General features: G+C 48.5%; 1 protein-coding gene and 1 pseudogene across 4 annotated transcripts in view; both read left to right on the top strand.

The window, feature by feature from the left end:
• Nucleotides 1-18102, top strand: part of EXOSC7 (exosome component 7) — a 35257-nt gene extending 17155 nt beyond the window's left edge. For 2 of the 4 annotated variants that reach the window (XM_088028783.1, XM_028126867.2), the window contains 6 exons: nucleotides 2721-2886; nucleotides 8274-8344; nucleotides 13974-14097; nucleotides 15324-15479; nucleotides 17268-17372; nucleotides 17859-18102. In XM_088028783.1, coding sequence (XP_087884909.1) covers nucleotides 2721-2886; nucleotides 8274-8344; nucleotides 13974-14097; nucleotides 15324-15479; nucleotides 17268-17372; nucleotides 17859-17963 — 727 coding nt within the window. In that variant the 3' untranslated portion in view covers nucleotides 17964-18102. The remainder of the gene's footprint in view (nucleotides 1-2720; nucleotides 2887-8273; nucleotides 8345-13973; nucleotides 14098-15323; nucleotides 15480-17267; nucleotides 17373-17858) is intronic. The other 2 variants (XM_088028784.1, XM_088028781.1) reach the window with 1 other exon arrangement.
• LOC114226665 (COP9 signalosome complex subunit 9 pseudogene) lies at nucleotides 344-803 on the top strand (annotated as a pseudogene).
• Nucleotides 18103-25936: the final 7834 nt, after the last annotated feature.

Genomic DNA, 25936 nt, shown 5'->3' with positions numbered 1-25936 from the left:
CGTTGGGCGTCTGCCTTCAGCTCAGGTCATGATCCCAGGGACCTGGGATCGAGCCCCGCATCGGGCTCCCTGCTCTGCCAGAAATCTGCTTCTCCCTCTCCCACTCCCTCTGCTTGTGTTCCCTCTCTTGCTGTTTCTCTCTCTCTCAAATAAATAAATAAAATCTTAAAAAAAAAAAAAGAATAGAGGGTCTCTGGCTTTTCTCACATTACCAGAAGTATTATGCCCCCACCCCCAAACCCCGCCCCAACAATTTCCTTACATTTTTCCAGCCTCCTCCCCGGAGTCGCTCCAGGCCCCGGGCACCATCCAGACGCAGGAGTTTTCCATGGTCTCATGAGCCTCTAAACCTTCCTCTCTGCCTGGCTACCAGCTATAAAGAATAATGTGTTTAAAGAAAAATAAGCGATGAAGCCGGCAGTGGACGAGATGTTCCCTGAGGGTGCCGGGCCCTACGTGGACCTGGACGAGGCAGGAGGCAGCACGGGGCTCCTGATGGACTTGGCAGCCAATGAGAAGGCAGTTCATGCAGACTTTTTTAATGATTTTGAAGATCTGTTTGATGATGATATCCATTGAGATGCCGTCCAGCGGTGTGTGTGGTCATGTGTGTTATGAGGTGGTGTGGCGGAGTTCCTCAGAGGACAATTTCAGATGGTCCTAAAGAACTCGTGGATGTTACTTGAAATTAGGAGATGGTTAACCAAGAAAGAGAAGGATGGTTTTAACTATCTGCATGAGGCCCGCTTATCTCTGAATGTGACCAACTTTTGTCCTTCAATTAAAAAGCGATGCCATCAAAAAAAAAAAAGGAAAAAGAAAAAAAAGCTTTCAGAATAGAAAAAATTCCCACTTTAAATTAGTTCAGTGTCCAAAAAAATCCCAGCGGGGTGTGGTTTTGTGGGTAGATTAATTTAGCCAGTTAGACCTGGGAAGGTCTGTAAGCCATCCCTTAGGGCTGTAAAAGAGTACATGCATCAGTCCCTGAGTAATCAGTTAATACCCCCCAGGAGGGTGTGGCCCACTGTAGTCAGGAAAAAGTACACATTTTAAGCGTAAGCATCTCTGGCTGGATTTGTCCACTGAGATCTATATAGATGTGTTTTTAAACACTTAAAAGATGGATCTTAATATTGATTGCTTAGTGTGTAAATTAGAAACAGTTTTTGTTTTGCTGGCTGTGCAAAGTTATTAAGTTGGTCCTTGGGAACTTGATTATTTCACCGTAAATGAGCTGCTTTTCATGGCTCAGTGCCTGAGTCCAGCCGAAGCAGTGAGGGAACAGCGAGGCTGCCATGGCAGTGATGAAGTTTCTCTTGGGGATTTTAAATTGGGGCTCTGCTGGCTCATAGCCGTAAGGGAAGGCTGTATAATTAGAGAAGCAAAGTTACTGTAATAGTGATGCACTCTCATTATTTTAGGGGTCATTCTTACGCCTATATTAGAATGGACTAGACAAAAGGGATATTTAAATGTATCAGTTGAGATTTCTTTTAGCATTACACAGATGGGGTGGGCACAGCCTTGAGCCTTCACACGGGTTTTGCTTTGCCTGGAATCCCCATGACTGTCTGCAGCCTGACCGACCTCTGCCCACATTCCAGTGTGAGGTCGCCTGTGACCCCCAGCACTGGTCGACATCCTCCTTGGCCCCACTCCTGCTCTTTGCTCCCTATCATGCAGTTCCCCCTGACTTTGTGAAATTGCCGACTTGGGGCCTTCATCCACCTTGCTCAGGCTGTCCCTCCAGTGCCTAGCGTGGAGCTGGTATCTTCTAGATGGATGAGAGCGTGGACCAGAAAGCTTCAGGATGTGATTTTGTAGAGAGCATTATGAAACAGCTGGTGTCTTACCTTTCTGGACTCTGTTCATTCCAGTAAAATGATTACTGGAATGTTTACTTATCTCACAGATGTTTTGAGGGTTTGTTTTTATTAAGCCAAAACCCTCAGAAATTTCCCATTAAATATTTTTGAGTAATGCTTAGGGCAGCAAGTGTTGATGCCCGTTCCTTCTTTATTGAGGTAATTGGGCATAGGATTCAAGAGGCCAAAGTGGAAAAGTTTTTCTCTTGAAAAAATAGCAAATAAAGTAAAAGGGATAATCTAATGTTTAATCAGCCACCAGTCTTTCTCCTTTCCCTTTCCTGCTGTTCAGTACAGTGATAAGCTAAATTTTGTGACATAACTGGCATACTGTCATACAGATCTTCTGAATCATTCCAGGAAGGTCACTCACTGTGCTTACATTGTGGTTTCTGCTTTGAGAGTTTCATGGTGTGTTCTAAGGCCATAGAAACCCAGGATGGTGTCCGTAATGTGACCCCTCTGTGACCAGACTGCTTGACTCCCCAGGCCTCCTGGCTTCCTGGGCCTGTTCGAGGGGCGTTTTCCACTCTCCAGAGAGTTAAGTATTACTGGCCGAGGTTCATTTTACTACTGTTCTCTTGTTTCTCTTTGGATAAAGATGGCTTCTGTTAGAAGTGGGGGGTGGGGGGGCGCCCATGATGCGCACTGACAAACGGCGCAGTGCCAGTCTGGCTCCCTGCACCCATGTCTGGAGGCTGGAAACATGGCGGGTGCCATCTTTCCCACTGCAGCAACTTTCCTTATAGAGCTGGTCCTTCCAGCATTCCACAGGGCAACTGGAACAAAGCCCTGTGCCTTTGCTCTTTGTTTTTGAAAAGACTCACTCAGCTTTTCTGTTGCCTCTCCATGTAGTTCAGCCAATGCTACCCCTGAATTTGAAGGTCGAGGAGGTGATGACCTTGGCACGGAGATTGCTAATACCCTCTACCGGATATTTAACAACAAGAGCAGCGTCGACCTCCAGTCCCTCTGCATTAGTCCCCGGGAGCATTGTTGGATCCTCTATGTGGACGTGCTGGTACGTATCACGTTGCTGTACTGGCCACCGTCTGCCTCTGCTGGAGACCAGTTGGCCTACTTTCCTGCCGGCGCTTTTTCCCTCTTCAAGTGGATGCTTTCAACTTCCAGGGTGAGATTAGATGGAAAAAGCATGATGTCCTGTAATAAGTTTTTGAAATTAAATACAACACATGTGTCATAGCACACAGAGAATACCATCCTACAGTAAAAATCACAGCATAGTCCTATCATGGTAGCACCTAAGCTTATCCACTGGGCTTGTCGGGGAAGGAGAAAAAAAAACAAGAGATGCTCTCTAGATGGTATCAGACGGAGGTGATGGGCAGAAGTTAGAAAAGTTGGCGTGTTCTAAGTGGAATGAGGATGAGCTTTTTTTTTTTTTAAGATTTATGTATTTATTTATTAGAGAGAGTGAGCACATGGGGATGGAGGGGCAGAGGGAGAAGGAGAGAGAAACTGAGGCACACTCCGTGCTTAGCATGGAGCCCAGTGCGGGGCCTGATCTCACGACCCTGAGGTCATAACCTGAGCCAAAACCAAGAGTAGGGTGCCACCCAGGTGCCCCGGGAGTGAGCTTTTTATATACCTTTTCATGTAGGCCCTAGGGCTCTTGCAAGCAGACACTGCTGTCTTCCCCATTTACAGGTGAGGGAACTAAGGCTTGGAGAGGTACAGCAATCAGCCCAAGAGGTCTCAGCTTGTGAGGAGTGGGGTTGGGCCTCAAAGCCGCATCTCTTTAAGGCCAGTGCTTGCTCTTGATCGCACTAAGCCATCCTCCCTTGAAAGCACCCTGTAGCCCACCTGCTTTGTGTCCCTCGCTTCCCAGAGGAGGACCCTGAGGCCCTGCCTCTGATTCTGCTCCTCCGGGAGCCTCTCTCATCCAGTCTCCCATATCCTGCCTGGTGTCTTCCCGAGGCTCCACGGCCTGCCTCTGGGTGCTGGACAGTAACTGCTCATACAGGCATCACTCATTTTGCCACTTGCTTGTTCATGTAGGGAGAGGTTCTTGTTGGGTCTATTTTATTGTTGTTAGTTAAGTTTTTGGAACCTTGAGATGAGTGACTACATCTTCCACTTCAGATTGAGGCCACAAGGCTAAGCTGTTGATCAAACAAATTCGTTCATGAATCTAAAGATAGAGCAGATTTTGTGGCCTGAGAGTGAACCTCCTGACGAGGAACAGCCTGGCTGTCTGTAGGTGTTGGTCCTGCATGAAACAGAGTAGGACTTTCTGGGTACTTGTAAATTAATTTGGTAATGGATGGAGCACAACTAGCCAGAAGATAGCAGCGGTGATCATTGTCTGGCAGGTTCGGGTTGTTCTGGACGCTGATGCTAATGGGTAGAAATAATGAAATTACAAAGTCCATTTGCCTTTCCTCATCTCCGGTAAGTGGGATGTACCTTTTAGTGCAATTCCGACCAAGCAGGTAATTTTCCTGGTTTTGAGGAGGAAGGAAGGGCAGACTCCAGTCCTTGCTGAATAAGAGGCAGGCTTCCACCTTATGAAAGAGGAGTTGCAGCCCCATGGTGCGAACTATAAGGTTCCACCCTGTATCTGAAGAACATTCTGTCTTTTCCTTCCCCCCAAAAAAGCTGAAGACACGAGTGTTGTGGTGCATTGCACTTGTCCTTTGGGTGATCCTGCTTTGTTCCTTGTCCATATTTGTGCACACTTGTGGTTTTGTAGGGGGCTGTCCCAGGGAGGGGTCCTGATGCACTTTTGGATTAGTCAAGAGGCCTGTTCTCTCAGCAAAGGCTTTTGCAAAACGGAAGACTACTGGGAGATTGTCTCAACTGAGAACCAGCGCCCTCCCTCCATGGGCAGAGGATGTGTGGTAAGCAGGTGTCTCAGTGGTGCACTGCGTCCCTGTCATCTGCAGACCTTCCCTTTTAAGACTCTTTGCATTTGGATTTCTTCTCTAATATTTTTTCTCAAGGCTGTATTTGTTTTGGAAATAAGACATGAGCTTTTGAAATGTCATCCTCAGAAAAGTTTTTTTTTTGTTTGGTTATGTTTTTTGAGAGAGAGAACGTGAGTGAGAGCAGGAGCAGGGGGGAGAGGGAGAGGGAGAAGCAGACTCCCCCCTGAATAGGAAGCCTGATGTGGGGCTCGATCCCAGGACCCTGAGATCATGACCTGAGCCGAAGGCAGACGTTTAACCAACTGAGCCACCCAGGTGCCCCCTCAGAAAAGTTTTTAATGAGGGGCACCTGGGTGGCTCGTCTGTTAAGCATCTGCCTTCGGCTCAGGTCATGATCCCAGGGTCCTGGGATCAAGTCCTGCGTCAGGCCCCCCTGCTCAGCGGGGAGCTTGCTTCTCCCTCTCCCTCTGCTTCTCCCCCTGCTTGTGCTCTCTCTGTCTCTCTCAGATGAATAAATAAAATCTTTTTTTAAAAAAAGTTTTTAATGAATTAGAAAAGCAGTTTCTGAAACTATATTATTAATGAAGTAGATCCATTTTTGTCATTCACATAATTCACGTCTGTGGAGGGGTTCCAGTTCTGTGAAAGCCAGTGTTTGCTTTCAGCCTTGATGGGCACGTGCTTGGTGCATGCAAGGTAGGGGGTCGGCTTTCGTTTGGCGAGTAAGTTTTTATCTTACATCTAAAAATATACTGAATACATTGAATCCATGTTTGAAGCAAGATGGTGGAAATCCAGTCTTGTCACTGGAATTAAAAAGATGGGTGAATCTCAGTTTATTTTTACCAACTGGTCTGGATAGTCCTTAAGCAGAGCCTATCTTTCAAACAGATAGTCACTGGGCAACTTTCCCTGTTTTCATGCTTTTACTGTAGGTGCATTTACTATTCCAGTCAGATGACCCTCCTATTTCCAGTGTTATTTTTTACCTCAGTTGGGTTATCTTACGAGAGTAGAAATGTAACTTCCTGGAAATGTCACCCTTCTTTGCTCTTCTTGCTTCTTTAATGGCATGGTTTTTACTCCCAAGTGGGATACCTGTTAGGTATGACAGCGTGCAGGCAACATTTGGTGGACAGATGGGTCACAAAGCTGTCTTGTGGTAACCCCGGGAGTCGTGATGAGGGACTGGCCCATGGTCCATGGCACTGGGCGTGGGGAGGACAGAGAGTGGGGGAGTGACCACAGCACCTGGCAGCTGGTTGTGTGTGTGGCTCCAGGAGGCACGGAGCGCAGGGGTCTGAGAGGTTGGTGAGGGGAAGTCCAGGGGGAGCAGGTGTTTTGTGGGGGAGACGTGTTCTCCTTGTGCTTCCTAGCAGTATGTTTTGGAGGTTTGCCTTATGAAAAGAAAGCCAACAGAGTAAGTTGTGCTGCTCCCCTAAAAGAACATTCTAGAATCTGTGCACCTGACAGGAAAAGGTGTGTTTATGACCGTGTGTATCCTCCTTTTCTCCAGTTCTGCTCCTTCCGCCCCTCTGTTATAGGAGGGATATTCCCCCTGGAGAGGGCGGACACCCGTGTCCTGCTCCAGGACCACAGCCCAGACTCTCTGTAATGCTAGACGTCCCACACCTGTTCTCTCCCAGCTTGTCTGGACCTTTTCACACACCCGCTCGGGCAGCTTTGGGTGTCTATATCGCACCTACTGTCCCCTGCCTCCTGGCCGTACCACTGTGTTTAGCAGAAAGATTCTTACTAGGCTGTGCCTGCTTGGCAGCAGGAGAGGAAGCTAGGGTCTTCGAGCCCCTGTTACGTGCCAGGAATGGTAAGGATGTGATCTCATTTAATCCTTGCAGTCATCCTATAGAGAAGCAGGGCTTTGCTTTACTGAGGGGGAACCTGACACTCAGAGGACACATGGCCAGCAAGTGGCAGAGGAGAGTATCCAGACCCACACTGCCCGACCTGGGTTATCCCATTGTGGGGTGCACTGTGAGGAGCCCGAGCAAGCAGACCTGAGGCCTGGAGTGGGCTCATCCTTTGAACCCCAGGGAGGAAGGCAGGCAGGCTGGTACCTGCCCTTTGGGGGGGCCCCTGAGCAGATCGGGTTTAGCATTCTGCCTTCTTGATTTCCTCTCTTGCTGATAAGCCAGAATGTTGAAAATCAGAGTTTGTGGTAGGCCACCGTGTCACGAGCAGGAGGGCTTCTGTGACCCCAGCTGCCAAGGAAGGGTGGGTGACGTGCTCTCCAGGGTCCCTTCCAGTGGGGAGACCCCACAGCCGCTATAGTAGATGTCAGCATTTCACTAGCACCTTCTTTGCATGAGGCAGACACTGTGGGATATCGGAGTGGGAGACAGTGGTCTTCAGCCCTGGCTAATCATCAGGACCGCCTCAAGCCTGGAGTAAAACGCACACGCCATGATGTCACCCTGCACGTTGCATAAGCTCCCCAGGTGGTTGTGATGCACAGCCAGGGTTAGAGACCGCAGCTGTCAGTGATGCACGTGGAGGATGCGCAGCACTCACCCTCGGTCTGGGAGGACGGCAGTGGGGAAATGAAGGCGCAAACCAGTATTCTCTAAAAGCACTTAACTAATGCTTACTGTGTGCTGGACACACTGCAAAGGCCTTTACGAATATGAGCTCATTCAGCCTGTCACAACTCTGTGAGACAGTGAAGTAGCCCCCAGCTGACTGGTGAAGACGGGAGTCCTCGCAGACGGGTCTGACTCAGGAGTCCAGCTGGGGCTTTTTGCTGGGCGGCAGTCTGGGTCTGAAGCACACAGAGGAGAGCTAGTCCTCTGCTAGGCCAGTGAGCTGCAATTACAAAGCCGGGTAGTAACACAGGCCAGGAGGGCATCACTGAAATGAGGACAGAAGGATGTGGCGCCATCCACTTAATCCTGTGCTCTGACCTTCCCGGCTGAATGAGCACACATAAGCGAAGTCAATGCTTTTGCTCTTGGGCGAGAACTTCGTTCTTATGGCACTGAATGCGCAGCGTGGAGCTTCTGTTCCATGTCTGAGCAGCAGCTATACATTGGTGATTTCATACAGGAGGTCACCATGCTAATACCCTGAACCTGGTGGTGGCTGCAGCATCGGTGGCCACCGTGATTTACCTGTTTGGAGGCCGGGTTTATGTCAGCACAGAGGAGAGTCACGCTCGGGAGCCACTGGGACAAAATAAAGGTGATCATGTCCTCCTCGAGTGCAGACCCAGCTGGCTGGGGGGCCAGGTAGAGGAGACCCACCACAAGCCAGAGGCTGAGTGGTGGCCCCACAGCCAGGGCCAGGGGTGACCTCACCTGCAGGGCCCAGGCCAGCACAGCCTCCAAGGTGCCTCTCGCAGTGAGGGTGAACGCACCGGTGTCAGCCAGGAGAGCATCCACACGTTCTTCTCTTTATCTTGTAAATAGCATTTCATGGGAACCAGTGTCCTTTAACTGGGATAGTACTTGGAGCCAGAAATGACGGTTGCTTTTTCTCCCCGTCTCGCTCCCTGCCTCTACCTTAGCTGCTGGAATGCGGTGGGAATTTGTTTGACACCATCTGCATTGCTGTGAAAGCTGCCCTCTTCAACACCAGGTGAGTCTTCCTGGAAACAGCCCCAGGGGCTTGCGCAGAGCTGGAGCAGACACTTGTGATGGGACACTGGGGACATTTCTACCAAAGCTGACAGGGGAGGGTGACAAGGGGCTTTAGCATTAAACACGGTGGCTCTTCATGGTAAGCTCCAGATTTCACAAGGTAAAACTCAATATATGCATATATTTCTGTATTTGTTCTTTATGTTGTTATTTTCATAAGTAACCACGTCCCACGTAGAAAAATACCAGAAAACCACAGAGGAGCAAAAAGAGTGGAAAGCAACCACAGGACAACTGTCCAAATACTGTAACTGGATACAGCTGCTCGGGAGCATGGATTTGGCCTGTCATGTACTCTGCTCTATCCCCAGCACTGCGAGCAATGCCTGGCACATAGTAGGTGCTCACATATTCCTTGATTGGACACAGGAATGTTCTAAAAGCAGGATGGCAGCCTGCTCTTGGGTTCAAGGGCAGGAAATGGTTCTGCCACTGTGGTTCAGCTTCCCAGCCAGCTGTGTAGCAAGGGCCACAGCACCAAGCCCTCTTGGAGTTGGCATTCCCTCTGATTGATCACACAGCCTCCCCCACCCCTTCCACGTACCAGGTTCTTGCAGGAAAGTTTGCAACATTTGAAAATAAGCATAAGCATGTGGGGAAAAAAAAAGAAAAGAAAAGCATGTCGGTGGGGATGTTCATGCCATAAGAACTTACATTAAGGGAACGGGGGATCCTGGGGTATAAAACATGAGGGTTAGAGACTTATAGGGATAAAGGCTAAGGAATTAATTGGATAAATGAGCAGGGGTATTATTCTAGGATGTTCGTCACGGCTTCTTTGTAATGGTGGGACATTGGGAACAACCTGAGTGTCCCAACACAGGGGCTTGCAGTCTGCACAGCAGCCTCTTTAGAGGTTTGTTAATACAGAAAACCAGGCACTACACACAGTCCTCTCATCTCGTTTCTTTTGTTGTATTTTACTTTTGGTAACTCTTGTATTGTGAATACGTCTGGAGGTAGGTAGGTAGAAAGGTAGATAGATAGATAGATCCCAAAAGGGGCTTTGTGATTCTTTCCAGTTCTCCTCTTATCGGCGACTTAACGTTTGTATGTTAGAGATTTTCTATGGTGAATTTAGACTATCTGTGTAATTCAGAAGAAAACAAAAAGTTCAATAAATTTCAGTCAGACGTTGCAGGTTGGAATATTTGCTGAGAACGAAAGCTGTAGAGTGCCCCAGCCCGAGCTGTGCCACTAGACTCCTGGCTGGGATCAGTCAAGAGGTGGGCCCGGCACTGGTGGCCACGGTGGGGCCCGAGGACCAATGCCATTGTAGCAGCCTGTGCTGGGGCTCTCTTGGAGAAGAAGGGAAGTCGCCATCTGTTGTACCTTGAGCTTCAGAAATAACTACCCATCTGCCAGCTGGTTTCCATGGGCACCAGGGCAAAAAGAGAGAGTAGAACCAGACGAGGCTGTTTGGCTATGGGGGAAGTGTTGGGCAAACTGTACATCAGCCTGGTGAAGCCCAGCTGCTCAGGTTGGAGAGGACACCTGTCGTGGGCATAGCCATAAGTCTCGTCCCTAGAACAAGAATAGCCCTACAGGTAGCAAGGAATGTGGACTGTGTGAGGCATCAGGTCCCTCTGGTACATGGAAAGACCTCTTTTTTTTTTTTTTAAGATCTTATCTATTTATTAGAGAGAGTGAGAGAGCACTAGGCAGGGGGAGCGGCAGGCAGAAGGAGAAGCAGGCTCCTGGCTGAGTAGGGAGCCCCATGCAGGACTTGATCCCAGGACCCTGAGATCATTACCTGAGCCGAAGGCAGATGCCCAACCTACTGAGCCACCCAGGCGCCCTGCCTTTTGTGGAGTCTGTGTCCTCTAGAAGGAAAGAGGCCATTCTCTAGCCCTTCAGCTGAACCAGATTATGGCCAGAGTTTTGGGAAGGGGTGTGTGTGTGTTTGTGTGTGTGTGTGTGTGTGTGTGTGTGTGTGTTTGCACAGGCCTATTTTTTAACATACCAATCAAAATTCAAACTGGTTACCTGACTGGCTCAAATCGGATGTTACTTAATACTTACACTTGGGGGGAAAAAAAGTACTTACACCTTGGATGCCCCTGACATGGAGACTTGGAGCCAGGGCAGACCCGAGCAGGACCTCTTGGTTCCTGCAGACATTCCCCAGCTGCAGCTCATCTGCTGTGGATGTGGCCCTTGTGTAGGGACAGCCAGCAGGGATGGAATCATAGAGAGCTTTTGTTAGAGGAACAGGGCAAAGCATCAACGCTGTTTCCATTATGTAGCTGAATGGACCACCTCTTCCTTCCTGGCTCCTCCACCCCAGATGGGGATGGATGGACTCTATGGGTTAAATGTGTTTCCCCACACCCAGCTCAAGAAACAGAATGTTGCCAGCCGTCCCCAGAAGCCCTCTCACCCTCTACCCCATGCGATCACTTCAGCCACTGAGGATAACCGTTGTCCTACAACAGTAGACCAGTTTTGTACTTGATAGAAGTGAAATCACACAGTGTGTTCTCTTTTGTGTCTGCTTCATTCACTGAGCGTTACGTTTCGAGACGTCTGTATCGTGGCCTGTAGTCACTGTTTGCTCTATGCTGCATGGTGGCCCCTTGTGTGACTTGTCACAGTTTATTCATCCATTCTGCTGTTGATGAGCATCTGGGTAATTTCCAGCTTTGGGCTATTCCAAACATGAACATTTTTGTCTTTTTCTTGCACATATTTACCCACTTCTGTTGGGTATGGGTGAAAATTTTGGATCATCTAAGGCACGGCTGTTTGGTTTTAGTAGATACTGCAAAACAGTTTTCTAAAGTGCTTTTACTAGATGGCACTCCCGCCAGCATGGTGTAAAGCGTTCTGGGTTGCTTCACACCTTTGCCAGTTCGTCGTCGTTTTTTTTTACTATCTGCCGTTCTGGCATGTGTCTTGGTATCATATTGTAGTTTTAATTTGCATTTCCTTGATGAATATTTAAGTTGAATACCTTTTCATGTGTTTATTGGCTACTTGAGCCCCTAAATGATGTCTTTTGACAAACAGAAGTTCTTATATTTTAAAATTTTGAAACATTCGGTGCACCTGGGTGGCTCAGTCATTAAGCGTCTGCCTTCGGCTCAGGTCATGATCCCAGGGTCCTGGGATCAAGCCCCGCATTGGGCTCTCTGCTCAGCGGGGAGCCTGCTTCTCCCTCTCCACTCCCCCTGCTTGTGTTCCCTCTCTCGCTGTCTCTCTCTCTCTCTGTCAAATAAATAAAATCTTTTTTAAAAATATTTTTTTTGAAACATTGTACAGAGGAAAATGTTTTATTCTGCCTAGTGGTGATTATGTTCTTCTGAAAGTATAGAACATCAATCAGCCTGACATGGGAAGGTCATTTCATTTCTAATATCCATTTAATCAAGATGAAAAACAATAAGTGCTGCTTGTGTTCTGAGTCCCTGGCCAGTGAAATTACACAGGTCAGGTTTATCCCTTTAGACCACACTGAAGACCTTCCCCCTTTGGGAGCTTCTCTACTAGCTTAAATAGCTCTTTCCAGAGTAAAGAAACCTTAGCTCTTAATGTTCTCTTTGCCCTCAGGCTTCCTCATCAGCCTTCAGCAGCACTTTCTAATACCGTTCAGATCATGTTCTTCAGTTAATATGGGTCTAAATATGTTAATTTCGACAAATGTGTATCTGAATACGGAGCAGATGGACTCCTTGACAATATTCACGGGCAGGGACTTCTCAGCACTTGCCTTCTTTGGCTTCCCATGCTTTATCTTCGTCATCTGTTTACCTGCCAACATGTCGAAAGTGGAAAGGTTGGTGGGTTTCAGAGAAAATACAAACACACGTACATTCTTGTCTGGTTTTCTAGTTTCTCTGCCCTCGTGTAGGCAGGTGCTGTTACGCTAACAGTGATGCGAAGCCAACGCGACTGTGGGGGCCGGAAGGCCTGCATCCAGTCTTCGCTTCAGCGGTCGTTAGTGCTGTGACCTTGAACAAGTAATTAAACCTCATTCAATAAATGAGTCCCTCCTTGTGTCAGATAGTGCGTTAAACTCGAAGGATGGGGAAATGAGTACAACATTGACCACAGTTTTATTTGTCTTTTTCTGACTTTTGGGGAACATACTGAGTAACAGGCAATTAAAATGTCCAACTCTATTTCACTGCTTTTTTTTTTCAATGAAATAATAAACGTGAAAGTATCCCAGTAAATTTTAGAGAATTATCCAAATATATGGTATTATTTTATTATAGTGTATTCCATAGGCACACATAATTTTCCAAAATCAGAATATCTTGGATAAAAAGGCTTCAAATGTCAAAGAAAAGTTTCTGATTAACAAATGAATTTCTGCCTGAAAGTAACAAGATAAAGACCAAAAAGAATCTGGTGTAATAAGCATTCACTAACAAGTCCCTCATCCCCTGTGTAATTTTAGCATGAGGGGATTCACTTTTAGGTTAAGATTCTTTGCTTTGTTCACAAATGGCACCATATAAAAAATCTGTGCAGTAGATATTATAATTCTTCATAATCCTCAACACAGTTGAATCTATTGTTTTTTTCTCCCTTTATGGCAAGCCCTTTTTGTGGTCTGTTCAAGAAATCTTTGTTTACTCCAAGGTCATGAAAATGTTTTTAGTTTTTTTTTTTTTTTAAGATTTTATTTGTTTGAGAGAGAGAGAGAGCACATACAAGAAGCAGGGAGGGGCAGTGGGAGAGGGACAGGCAGACTCCCCACTGAGCAGGAAACCCAACCCAGGGCTCGGTCCCAGGACCTTGGGATCTTGACCTGAGCCAAAGGCAGATGCTTAACCAACTGAGCCACCCAGGCGCCCCTTAGTTTTTCTTCTGAAAGCTTTATTGGATGCCTGGGTGGCTCAGCTGGTTAAGCGTCTGCCTTCAGCTCAGGTCATGATCCCAGAGTCCCTGGACTGAGCCCCACATCGGGCTCCCTGCTCAGCAGGAAGTCTGCTTCTCCCTCTGCCCCTCACCCTGCTCGTGCTCTCTCTCTCTCTCTCTCTCTGAAATAAATAAATAAAATCTTTATATTAAAGAAATAAAAGCTTTTTTGTTTTATCTTTCCCCTCTATCTTTGTAGTCCATTTGGTGTGGATTTTTGTATATGGTCTGAGGTAGAGATCAAGATTCTTTTTTTTTCGCATGTGCATATCTGATTGACCAAGCATCATTCTTATTTTTATTTTTTTTAAACATTTTATTTATTTGTTTGACAGAGAGAGACACAGCGAGAGAGGGAACACAAGCAGGGGGAGCGGGAGAGGCAGAAGCAGGCTGCCCGCGGAGCAGGGAGCCCGATGCGGGGCTCCCAGGACCCCAGGATTATGATCCAAGCTGAAGGCAGACGCCTGATGACTGACCAGGCATCATTTTTTAAAGAGATCTCCTTTCTTCACTGCTCTGCAGTGTTGCCTGTGCAGTTTTGACAGAGATGGTAGGGATGAGGGTGATAAAGTAGAGGTGGAGTGTGACTTTATCTTGTGAAACACAGGAATTCCGACTCGTATTCTCAGTCTCAAGGAAAAAAATTTCTCTTTCTTCCTCACAGTAAGTGGGAATTTTAATTGTGCTTTTGCTTCTAGGATACCGAGAGTTCGTGTTCTAGAGGATGAAGAGGGGTCCAAGGACATTGAACTCTCAGATGACCCTTATGACTGCATCCGGCTAAGCGTGGAGAATGTCCCCTGCATTGTCACCCTGTGCAAGGTATGTGGTTTTATCTGGTGGTTTTTGAATTTGCTGTGGGTCTCCTTCAACCCTAATCCATTAAGGTTACTTAACAGGTTGAGAAGTTACAGTTACCACAAACCATGTACAGGTAGCGTTAATCCAAATCCAATAATTTGGTTATATTAGAAACCAGTATATGAGCAGCTCTTTTTTTTTTTTTAATTGGAAGATATGATGGAGTCCCAGGAATACACACGTGGGTTCATGCTAATAGTAGCTCGAGTTTGTTAAGTTCCTCCATACCAGGCATTTCACTCAAACACCCTGTGTGCACATCTATGAAATGAGGGGTTAGAGCAGGATCTGGGGACCTATTATTTTTTTTTTTTAAAGATTTTTATTTATTTATTTTATTTATTTATTTTTTAAAGATTTTATTTATTTGAGAGAGAGAGAGAATGAGAGATAGAAAGCACGAGAGGGAAGAGGGTCAGAGGGAGAAGCAGACTCCCCGCCGAGCAGGGAGCCCGATGTGGGACTCAATCCCGGAACTCCAGGATCATGACCTGAGCCGAAGGCAGTCGCTTAACCCAACTGAGCCACCCAGGCGCCCGGGACCTATTATGTTAAGTGTGGTTTTTACACAAGCACAGAGGCCTGTGGAGCCTAACCTCCGGCCGGTGCTCTGATGTACCTGGCACTGCCCAAGGCTGTGCACCGAGGCCTGGATTGGCCGACACTGTCCCTGATTCCACACAGGATTCATATAGAAATAGGACCAACTGGGTCAGGTTTAATTCCCCTGAAATCACTTCATGAGCCTGGGGTATGGTGAAGCATTGGGACTGACCAAAGCCACCTGCACTTGACTCATTCTTGAGCGTGTCTCTTGCACCCTTTCGATTCATCTTTGTCATCAGTGAAATATCCACGTAGGTTCACGTGTCAGTTTCTCCCTGCGCCTCTCTGTTGGAAACTCTTGGTGGCCTCTGACTTGGAGGGTCTCTGAATTATGGCTCTAACCCCAGCCCCACCCCCATATTTCTTCTCATGCTTTTGTAATTCTGCTTCCATAGTGGCCTGTGATAGAATTGTTGAACACTGCTTCTGGTGTTTTCCATGTAAGCAGAATCTAAAATAAGATCTTAAATGGGGAGTGTGGGTTCTTCGCTGGTGTAGATACTTCCTCCACGAGGCGGTCAAGGGTCGGGATCTGGGATGTGTGTTCCCCTCACGTGAACTCTGCTGCCCTGACTTTGCAGATTGGCTATCGGCATGTCGTGGATGCTACTCTTCAGGAGGAGGCCTGCTCCTTGGCCAGCTTGCTGGTGTCCGTGACCAGCACGGGAGTCGTGACGTGCATGAGGAAAGTGGGGAAGGGCAGCCTGGACCCAGAGAGCATCTTCGAGATGATGGAGGTGAGGCTCCAGCTCTGAGGCAGGTGCAGGCACCTGACGGGGAGCGTCTGCTGCCTCTTGCCCCCTCGGTCCTGCCGTGGGAATTCTCCCTTTGCACCTTTGACCCCGGAGTGTGAGCTGGTTGTCTGCTGACCTAGCCAAGGGTGGAGGCAACAGGGGCTCTGGCTTGGGAGGTGAGGACCCCGTCAGTCCCTGTTCCTCGTCCTCTCCCACTCTGATCCCCCATTTCCATGTCTCCGGATGAAAGTGTTGGACAGTAACGTGGAGTCGCTTGTAACTCCAGGCTTTTGCGATCTGGTGAGGGAACTGGGCCCCTGCCTGACCGCTTCCTGTCCTTTGAAGGGAGTGAGTAAAGGTAGAGGCACAGTGGGGGCCTACCCCGAGTGCTCAGTAGACATCAGCCCTTCTCCACGCACTCTCTTTGGCGCCCTGAGCTCAGGTGTCTAGCCCTGCGTGGCAGCAGGTATTCTTCATGGCCGGTTGGTTAATTGGCTAGTTTCTAGTTTTTGTTTTTGTTTTTTTTTTTTTTTAAACAAAACACTTAAAATACTTTACAAGTGTTGCCAGAGGCCTCTCTAGACAACTGGTTTGTCTTAGAAGGAACTCTTTCTCCACCCCCTGGAGAATTTTATGAGAATTCCAGTATGTAAAACAACAAAAGTAATAAGTAATAGTGAAAATCTATTGTGCGCTTACTGTGTGTCCGGCACCCTGTTTTTTAGTGCTTTAAGTGTATTATGTCCTTTAGTCCTCAGCCATCCTGTGAAGCAGCTACTGTTGTTGTCCTTCGTTTTATAGACGTGGAAATGGAGACGTGTAGCAGATAAAGTCACTTGCCTACGGGCTTCCCAGCTCATAAATGCTGGCGCTAGGATTCAAACCCAGACGGTGTGCTTCCAGAGCCTTCCCGCCGCCCCCTGCAGCCACACTGAGCTATTTTCACCTTATACACAGGTGTGCTGTGGCTGCCAGAGCTCCGGCTGGTGAGCCACACTGCATCCTCCTCTGGGACGCAGTGAATGAGGTCTGCAGACCCTGCTTGGGGGGGCGGGACCGTGGCCCAAGGCCCCATCTCAGTGCTCTGGTCTCACCCAGGGATGCAGCCGTCCGGAAGTGCCTGCCCTGACATGTAAAACATCGGGGTAGCTGTGCCGGCCGCCGCCCCAACCTCTGCCATTCACATTCCAACCTCCCAAGTCCCAGTGCCCTGCCTGTCCCCTCCCCACTTGTCGTCGCTCCCGCTTTCATTTATCTGGACAGTCAGTACCCCTGTCTGATCGACTGACATTTTCTCTTTCTCTCATGTTTTGGTAAAAATCTTTCCACGGTCACTTTGGACCTGAACCCTGACTTTGCATTTCATACAGTTGATCACTTCCCACTTTTAGACTGAGATCTTTTCGTATAAGTTTCCAGTAATCCTTGGAGTCCCATCCTGTGTTACAGTGAGAGGCCAGGGCAGAAGGTCCCCGGAACTGGGACGATTGGGTCGGGGGTCTAGGCCCAGGCGTCTGGCTCCCTGTCGTTGCTGAGAGGGGTACCGTGGCATGGTGGGATTAAAACTGCTATGGGAACATGGCCCACTCTATGAGGGGGAGACTGGTGGTGGGTTCCTCAGGGTCTTAAAATGCTGCGTGAGCTCAGACACAGTCACGGTTTCATAAAGATTTTTGTATATGAGTGGTTTTCTGAGGGGTCCCCGTGTGGCTTCTGCGTAGGGGCTAATTAGGAACTTGGTGGGTTGTGTGACCTCCTGATGCGTCTCCTTCCAACGTTCCCTGCCTTTAGCATCTCTGCATGGCAGCAACGGCCGAGACCCCGTGCAAGACCCCGTGCAGGGCTCAGCTCTGCGGAGAGAGCTCTGAGCCGCTCTTCGGAGAGACTTGGTGGCAGGTGAAAGAGAAACTGCTTGTTCAGACGTGTCCCCAGAACCATCTGTTCCTTCATTAGCCAGACTCTTGATTCCCTGTGGCCTCCCTCTGCCTCCTCACCACAGTACAGTGGGACTTGGCAGTCACCTGGAGCAGGCTTGGTTGACGGTTTTGCTGCTTGTTGTCATGGCAGCAGGAGTGCTAAGCACCAGGCTAATGGCCGAGGTTGCCTTTGCCGCTTCCTGCTGGCTGCCTGGGGGTTGGCTGGGGGGTTGGCGGGTGGGAGGTTCTTTGTTTTTGTTTTTAGTATGGAGATTTTTCCAGAGTGTAACTGCTCTGTTGTTGTGGTTGGGGGTTTGTTTTCATATTGATTTGTTTCACTAAGTAAAAGCCCTGTAAGGCAGAGGAAAGTGTGCAGTTCCGAATGGCTAGCAGGCAGGGAGGGAGGCGTCCCTGGTCCAAGTGTGTGCGCCTCACAAGTGGGTGTGTGCTTTCTTCTGTCCTGCAGACGGGCAAGCGAGTGGGCAAGGTGCTGCACGCCTCCCTGCAGAGCGTCCTACACAAGGAGGAAAGCCTGGGGCCCAAGAGACAGAAAGTTGGCTTCCTGGGATGATTTGCACATCAACGCAATTGCGGGGTGTTTGGCTTTTTTGCTTTTCCTTTTAAGCCGCAGTTTGTATATATTTTTCTTATCTGTTATAAATTGGAGGCAACATTTGTACATGTAAAATTAAAGTGTATTTTCTAGCCTGGTTTGGTACTGGTTAGAGTTCTTCAAGCAGTAATCCAAGATGCCATTTGGTGACCCGCCCCCGCCCCCGTGCCAGAAAGTCTGGCTCTGGTCTAGCGAATGGCAACCAGACCCAGAGATCTGCTCCCAGGGAGAATTCTCTGGTCGTGCCTCTCCAGGGAGGCACTTGTTTATCTCCTGCTGCAGGGGTTCAAAACAACAACAAAAACACTAGAATAAGGATCTACCAGAAATACGGTTTAAAGGAAATGCTTGTATGTATTTTGTGAAAAATTTTCCCCCTGTAGAGCTTTCAAAGTAAGAAACACACATACACAGAGTTCATTCTCCTTGTGGATTTGGTGCTTCTAGGGGAGGAGAAAGGAGGCACATGCCCCAGGTACACACCCATGGCTTCCACCTGGCTGGTGAACCTTCCTGAGCCCGGGGGAGGCCCAGTTCTTGCTTCCTGCCCTCCAAGAAATCCACTCTGAGCTCCCTAGGGTCCAGGGCTTAGTGGCCACTTTGGTCCTTAGCCAAGCATTCTTACCACTCTTGTTTTGAAATTGCTCTGGATTTTATAACCCCTCCCTGGTGTTTCGTAAGATTTCCTTGTGTTATCAGCACGAAGAAGGCTGCTTTAGAGATGTTGTCATTTGATTACTCGGCCTGCCTTCATACTCTGGGGACAGAAGGGAAGGCCCTTCTCGGTGGCCCCAGAAGGCTCCCCATAAGCCTGTATTCTACTCACAGCGCAGTGTGCTGGAATTAAAGTCTCTTCACAGGTTGAGCAATCTTTAGTTTTTTCCAAACTGAAACTCCCTAATCAATCTTAAAGAGCCCCGGGGAAGGGCGAGTATCTCAGCCAGGGCATTTGCTCTCTGCATTTCAGTTAGACAAATAGGGTGAGGAGTTAGGATTGTATTGCCTAATGGAGGGAACATAATGTGAGTTGAAGCCTGGTTCCAGAGGTCCTGGCACGGGCACCTTCTGCTGGCATGGCCAGGTCCAGCCCCATGGAGACAAACAGCTGCTTCCCTCTTGAGAACACAACCCGGGTTTTCATTTTTAAAAAATGTTTTCCCAGCGGTTATCCCTCCAGGCACCATGACAGTGCTCCCGACAAGGCAGCAGTGAGCCTGGTATCCGCGCCCCCCCCACCCCCCCACCCCCCCCGCACACCTTGCTCCTGGCTGACTGCCCGTGATGGGACATGACAGTGGTCAAGATGCAGCTGGAGTTTAGTCAAGTTTAGAAGCTTCAGTCCTAATGATTCAAGACATCAGACAGATGCATCTTTGCCAGGCTGGGTGCATGACCGCTACCCAACGGGGCTGACCAGCCAAGCAGTTACAGTGAGAACGGAGGCGAGAAATCAATTAGCATCTGTCTCTGCCTTTCCCACGCCGCCCCTACCTGTCAGGCGTGAACATCACACGTGAAATGGAACCCCCAACGAGCAAGGTCTGTCCAGGAGAGGCGTTTATGGGAGATATGTGATGATTGCAGCTCTCAGAATAAGGGAAGAGAAAACTGATGGCGGAGACTTGGAAAAATACTGTCCTGGAGGGACCCATGCTTCATCCAGCAGAAGCAGAGCTCTTCTTAGTGGCCATTAAACAAACATCAGGGAATGCAATGTACAGAATTTTCAAGTTAGTTCTATTGTTTCTGTGATTTCTTGGTCTCCCAAATCATGTCCATCCAAGCCTGCAAATATATCAGTTTAAGACTCAGGCTGGAAGTACACACAGCCCCAAAGTGCTGGGGACTTAGCGCCTCCCGAGGCAACCCACGACCACTGGGGGGCAGCAACCAGTAGGGAGAGGCTGCTCCATCTGATCCTTGGGTGGAGAATTCGGAGAGGTGTTTGGTGTATTCAACACACCACGCCGGTGGTGCCCATGACTGTGGTCAATCCTCTCCTTCCTGGTTTACCCTTCCCAGTCCTTCCTTCCTGTTCCCTGTGGGACTACTTCCCAGATAAACTACCAAACATGAGTCCTTGTCTCAGGCTTTGACTTGGGGAGTGATTCTGACTAAGCATTTGGTACTAGAAGTGGCCTTAAAATGGGTCTTGAAAACAGGAGCAGTCATTGGCGGATGGCCGCGAAGACCCTGTGGGTGGTGGCAGGTGGGCCGGTGACACAGGCCATCCTTTAGTGTCATCATTACCAAGACTTGCCTGCGGTGGGTTGGGATGAGGTCCCGGAGAGGAAGTGTTGGGTCATGTGAAAGCTCTACCACATGGACACCTGGAGTCAGTGGTAATTATAAGAATTGTTTAGTTAACCGGCTTCTATTAATGATGAAAGGCCTTTGAAAAAGAAATAAAAGGCTCATTGGCCAACTATCAACTTGTGGTGTGTTATAAAAACCAGAGGGCCTTCATGGTACAGCTTAAAGAGACGGATCTGCAGCTACTGGGTAGAATGTGCTGACACCCCTAGGATTTGCTTGTGCAAGAGTGGCAGAGCCACTGGGTTAAGCGTCTGCCTTCAGCTCAGGTCATGATCCCGGGGTCCTGGGATCGAGCCCCACATTGGGCTCCCTGCTCATTGGGGAGCCTGCTTCTCCCTCAGCCTCTGCCTGCCACTCCCCCTGCTTGTGCTGACTCTCTCAAATAAATAAATAATCTTAAAAGAAAAAAAAAGAGCAACAACTCATCTTAGAGATCCATAAGAGAAGTGAGGTCACAGAGCCAACCACTGCTCCCCAAATTGGAGAGACCAACAAAGAAATACAGCCACACTTACTGGGAACCCAACCCGGGGAAGGGCGAGTATCTCAGCCAGGGCATTTGCTCTCTGCATTTCAGTTAGACAAATAGGGTGAGGAGTTAGGATTGTATTGCCTAATGGAAGGAACATAATGGCAAATTGCTGGAGGCTCAGTGTGGACGACTCTGAGAGTTAACAACTCCAGGGGGACCCAGTCATCAACGGCCCCCACACTTCTGTGAGTTTTTTCTCCAGGAGCTCAACCTGCTTCTCACAGTGAATTTCGGAGGAAAATCCTCTCATGCTTCTAGCAGGTGGTGAGAGGAGGAGGGGAGGGACCATTTTGAAATACACCAGAGCACTCTGTTCTTCCCGAGGCCTGCCCTCAGGAGAAACTACTTAACCAGAGCCTCCCTGAGCTGGAGGAAGGGAAATACCCAACTCAATCCCAGTCTAGCCATCCCGTCCCATCTAGGGGTGTGTGTGGGGGGTGGGGTGGGGGGAGTCAGAGTCGGGGAACTGAGAAGCAATGTGAGGTTCACAGTCCAGGGGCCTAAGTGCACTAAAAGACAGCCCTGGGGGCGCCTGGGTGGCTCAGTTGCTAAGCGTCTGCCTTCTGCCTTCGGCTCGGATTGAGCCCTCGCATCGTACTCCCTGCTCCCCAGGGAGCCTGCTTCTCCCTCTCCCACTCCCCCTGCTTGTGTTCCCTCTCTCGCTATCTCTCTCTCTCTCTCTCTCTGTCAAATAAGTAAGTAAGTAAAATCTTAAAAAAAAAACAAAAACCAGCCCTGGCCCTACTACAGATCACTTCCCCTCCCCCACACCTCATCAGCACATTACTAAAGGCCTATTTACAGCAGTTCCTTTTGTCCAGTACATTGTGTTTGGCCACGAAGTAACAAGTATGAGGCATACTAAAAAGCAAAAAACACACTTTGGAGAAAAAGAGCAAGCACCAGAAACCAGACCTGGCAGGGATACTGGAGTTAACAGACTGGGAATTTAAAACAACTGTGACTAATATGTAAGGGCTCTAATGGATAAAGTAGACAGCATGCAAGAACAGATGGGAAAAGTAAGCATAGAGATGGAAATCCTACAAAAGAACCAGAAAGAATTGCTAGGGAGAAAAGCACTGTAACAGAAATGAAGACCGCCTAAGGGTTTATCAGTGGACTGCACATGGCAGAGGAAAGAATCTCTGAGCTTGAGGATCTATCAATAGAAACCTCCCAAAGTGAAAAGCAAAGAGAACAAAGACTGAGAAACAACAGAATATGCAAGGATTGTGGGACAATGATAAAAGGTGTAACGTACGCATGATGGAAATTCCAGGAAAAGTGAGAAAGAAACAGTAGAAATATTTAAGATAATAATGACTGAAAAATTTTCCCAAATTAATGTCAGACACCGAACCACAAATCCATCAGTCGACCGGGTACAATGGACATCTATAGACTACTTCATCAACAGCTGGATACACATTTTTCTCTAGCTCGCATGGAACATTCACCAGCATAGACCACATTCTGGGCCATAGAACACACCTTAACAAATTCAAAAGAGTAGAAATCACACAATGGTCTGCTCTCAGACCACAAAAGAATTAAACTAAAAATCAATTACAGAAAGATAGCTGAGAAATCCCCAAATACTTAGAGATTAAACAACACACTTCTAAGTAACACCTGGGCCAAAGCAGATGTCTCAAGTGAAATTAAAAAATATTTTGAACTAAATGAAGATGAAAAAACAACATCAAAATTTGTGGGGTGCAGGGCGCCTGGGTGGCTCAGTTGGTTAAGCGACCGCCTTCGGCTCAGGTCATGATCCTGGAGTCCCGGGATCGAGTCCCGCGTCGGGCTCCCTGCTCGGCAGGGAGTCTGCTTCTCCCTCTGACCCTCTTCCCTCTCGTGCTCTCTATCTCATTCTCTCTCTCTCAGATAAATAAATAAAATCTTAAAAAAAAAAATGTGTGGGATGCAGCTAAAGCAGTGCCTAGAGGGAAAGTTTTAGCAATTGAATGCGTATATTAGAAAAGAAAGATCTAAAATCAGTCTGCAAAGCTTCCACCTTCGGAAACTAGAAAAAGAAAAGCAAATTAAACCCAAGATAAGCAGAAGAGGAATAACAAGAATGAGAGCAGAAAGCAATGGAATTGAAAACAAATCAATAGAGAAAATCAATGAAACCAAAAGCTGGTTCTTTGAAAAATCCCACAGAAGGGAGAGAGCTTCAGAAGCCAGTAGGCTGTCACCAGCCATTTTCTTCCCTGGGGCCATTTGCCAATTCTGGCCATGGGCCAAGGATCAGATTTGGTGCATCTAGAAGGATCCTATGGGGGCAAAAGAGAAACCAGCAAAACGTCTGGCAAGATTATGTAGGGCTAGGGTGATGGTTTGGAAAGTTCAGGATCCCTAATGGCACAGCTGGGTTTACAGTTGTTGAATTTTGGGGCTGTCTGGGGAGGCAGGGAGTTTCTAGTAAGGTAAACTGAAATCTGTAGTACCCCATAGAGCTAATGGGGTTTTCTGTTTCTTCTTGTGTGAGCTGTTATAGCTGAAGACATCCGCTGAGCATGCCTAGTTTATCCTTCACAAATGTATAGATCAGGTAATGTCTCACCCCTGGAGTGCAGGGAGTAAAGGGGTGGACAGAGGCCATGAGTCCTCCTGAAGTCCTCCCCCTCCTCCCACGCTTTTGCAGGTTGCCCAGCTGCCTTACACAGAGGGTCTCCGTGTGGTCCTTGCAAGGATCCCCTTGTGTAGGCGGGGTCGAGATTATCGCCCCACTTCATGGATGGGGAACCTGGGTCTTGAATAACTTGCCCCAAAGGATGCAAGTGCCAGGTGTCTAAGCTGGATTGAAAATCCAGGTCTCCAGTTCTCTCTGCATTGGAACACTGCTGACCTTCAGGTACAAAACAACCAAGGAATGGGGGCCCCATGAGAGCCGAGAACTTGGCTCAGTGGTTTCTTGCCTCTCCCAGCATCGTGTGCCCCAGGGCCTGGCACACAAGGGACAGAAGCAATGCTTGTTGAATGATGACAGCACCAGGCCAACAAGCTTTGCAAAGAAACAAAGGATTTTCCTAATGAGGGTCTCCGAGGCCAAGGTTTTGACCAAGGGCTGAGACTGCCTTTGCCATATTTTTGGAGATGTGTACCCTGGACGCTCTTACCTTTGAGGAGAGTGTGGAAAGTTCTTGGCCTCCATAGGCGGGCCAAATTCCTGTTGACACAGGTCCTGCAGAACTAAAAGGAAACAGCTGTGCCGGGCGAGGGGACGGGGAGGGGCATGGCTCCATGTTGGGCCAGAAGTTTGCATGTTGTTTGGGCTGACATGGGTGGGGTGGCCAGAGATTGTTTTATATAACTCAGACTTCCAGCAGCTTTGGGGAGAGAAAAAAAACAAAACTTGCTTAGGAACTGAAATGTGCCTGTTAGAGCTCTCTTCTGATTTTTCTGCCTCTGGGCTTTGTCATCAAGATCATTCCTTATGCAGGGAAACCGACACAAAAAAAAGACTGGCCCTTGAGGGCGATGTGTTCGTGCTCGGACATGTCCCGGGGCTGGGGGGCGGTCACTAGTGAGTGTTAGCACCCCACTCCTGGCTGAAACCACCCCTGACTTGCTGCTCTCCCAGCTGGCTGAGGCCTCATGGACAGGGCCAGCAGAGGGAAGCTTTCGTTCTGGGAGGAGAAAATCCATAGATGCCACCAGGACTGTGAGCAAGTGCATTGCAGGTGACCACAAAGGCAGTCCCCTCCTGGCCAGGGACAGTGGGTGGTGGATAAAGGGGAGCTGGTTGCTTAATGGCTGTGAGCTCAGCATTGGCGCGGTGGCTACAAAGAGCCCATGGATCTGAGTCTTTTTGAATGGTGAGCATCTGACCACAGGTAGGCCCCTCGAGAACATGTTTCGTTCCGGGAGCTGCACCATAATGAGGACCGTCAGTCACAAGCAGACTTCTATCTAAAGGTGATTTTCCAGAAGGTTAAAAATGGTCCAGGAACCATATTGTAGAGGAATGTGGGAGAAAAAGGAGAAAGGAACACAGAAACGGATCACAATGGCCAATTTCAGATGTCTGCCGGCCTCTTCCCGGATGGCCCCCTGCCCCGCTGCCGGGGAACTTGGCAACAGGCCGAGACTCTAACGATGGAGCCAGCTGTTTGCGGAGTGATGAGCTGCTCGTCCCTGGAGGGGTTTAAGCAAGCACGGGGGGTACGGCGGAGAGGGTCAAAGAAAAGGAGCATCCCACGTTGAGAGGTGGTTATACCCGACTGCAGCTTCAACCTGCTTTTTAACTGAGAGGCCGAGAGTCAGTGGGCCACACGCATTCTTCGAGGCCTACCAAAAGCCGCTAAAAAATGAGGAAATGGGGGCGCCTGGGTGGCTCAGTCGTTAAACGTCTGCCTTCTGCTCAGGTCATGATGCTGGGGTCCTGGGATCGAGCCCCGCATGAGGCTCCCTGCTCGGTGGGAAGCCTGCTTCTCCCTCTCCCACTCCCCCTGCTTGTGTTCCCTCTCTCGCTGTGTCTCTCTCTGTCAAATAAATAAAATCTTTAAAAAAATGAGGAAATGCCAAAATAGAGTCACAAAAATAATGGTATACTTCAGAGACTTAAAGATTTATTTATTTATTTATTTTAGAGAGGGAGAGAGAAAGAGGGAGAACATGAGCAGAGGAGAGGGGCAGAGGGAGCGAGAGAGAGAAAGAGAGAGAGAATCTCAAGCAGATTCCCCGATGAGCACAGAGCCGAACTCAATAGGGGGCTTCATCTCGCAACCCTGAGATCATGACCTGAGCCCAAACCAAGAGTCGGATGCCCAACCGACTGAGCCACCCGGGTGCCCCCAAAATAGTGACATATTTTAAATGTTTACCTTTAATGAAATTGCACTTTTAACACACAGAAATACGATGCAGGGCAAATGCTACTCACAAGAGAGGACTCCCTTTTAAAACATCATCCTGAGGGTGCTGGTGATGGGTGCAAGTTTAAAATGTGTGATGAACTTGTCTTCTCTCAGGGCTGTTGGTGTATCTCCCGGGGCTGCGTAGACGCTCCTTGGGAGACGTGCCAAGTCTAAATCTGAGGAGGCCCCAAGCCAAAAGACAATCCCCCACCGTG

The sequence above is a fragment of the Eumetopias jubatus genome, unplaced genomic scaffold, assembly GCF_037043125.1.
Source record: "Eumetopias jubatus isolate StellerSeaLion01/CBP00866 unplaced genomic scaffold, mEumJub1_p1.0 scaffold_1, whole genome shotgun sequence".
NCBI classification, from domain to species: Eukaryota; Metazoa; Chordata; class Mammalia; order Carnivora; family Otariidae; genus Eumetopias; species Eumetopias jubatus.
Note: the sequence above shows the minus strand (reverse complement) of the source record. Positions and strands in the feature narration are given on the sequence as shown.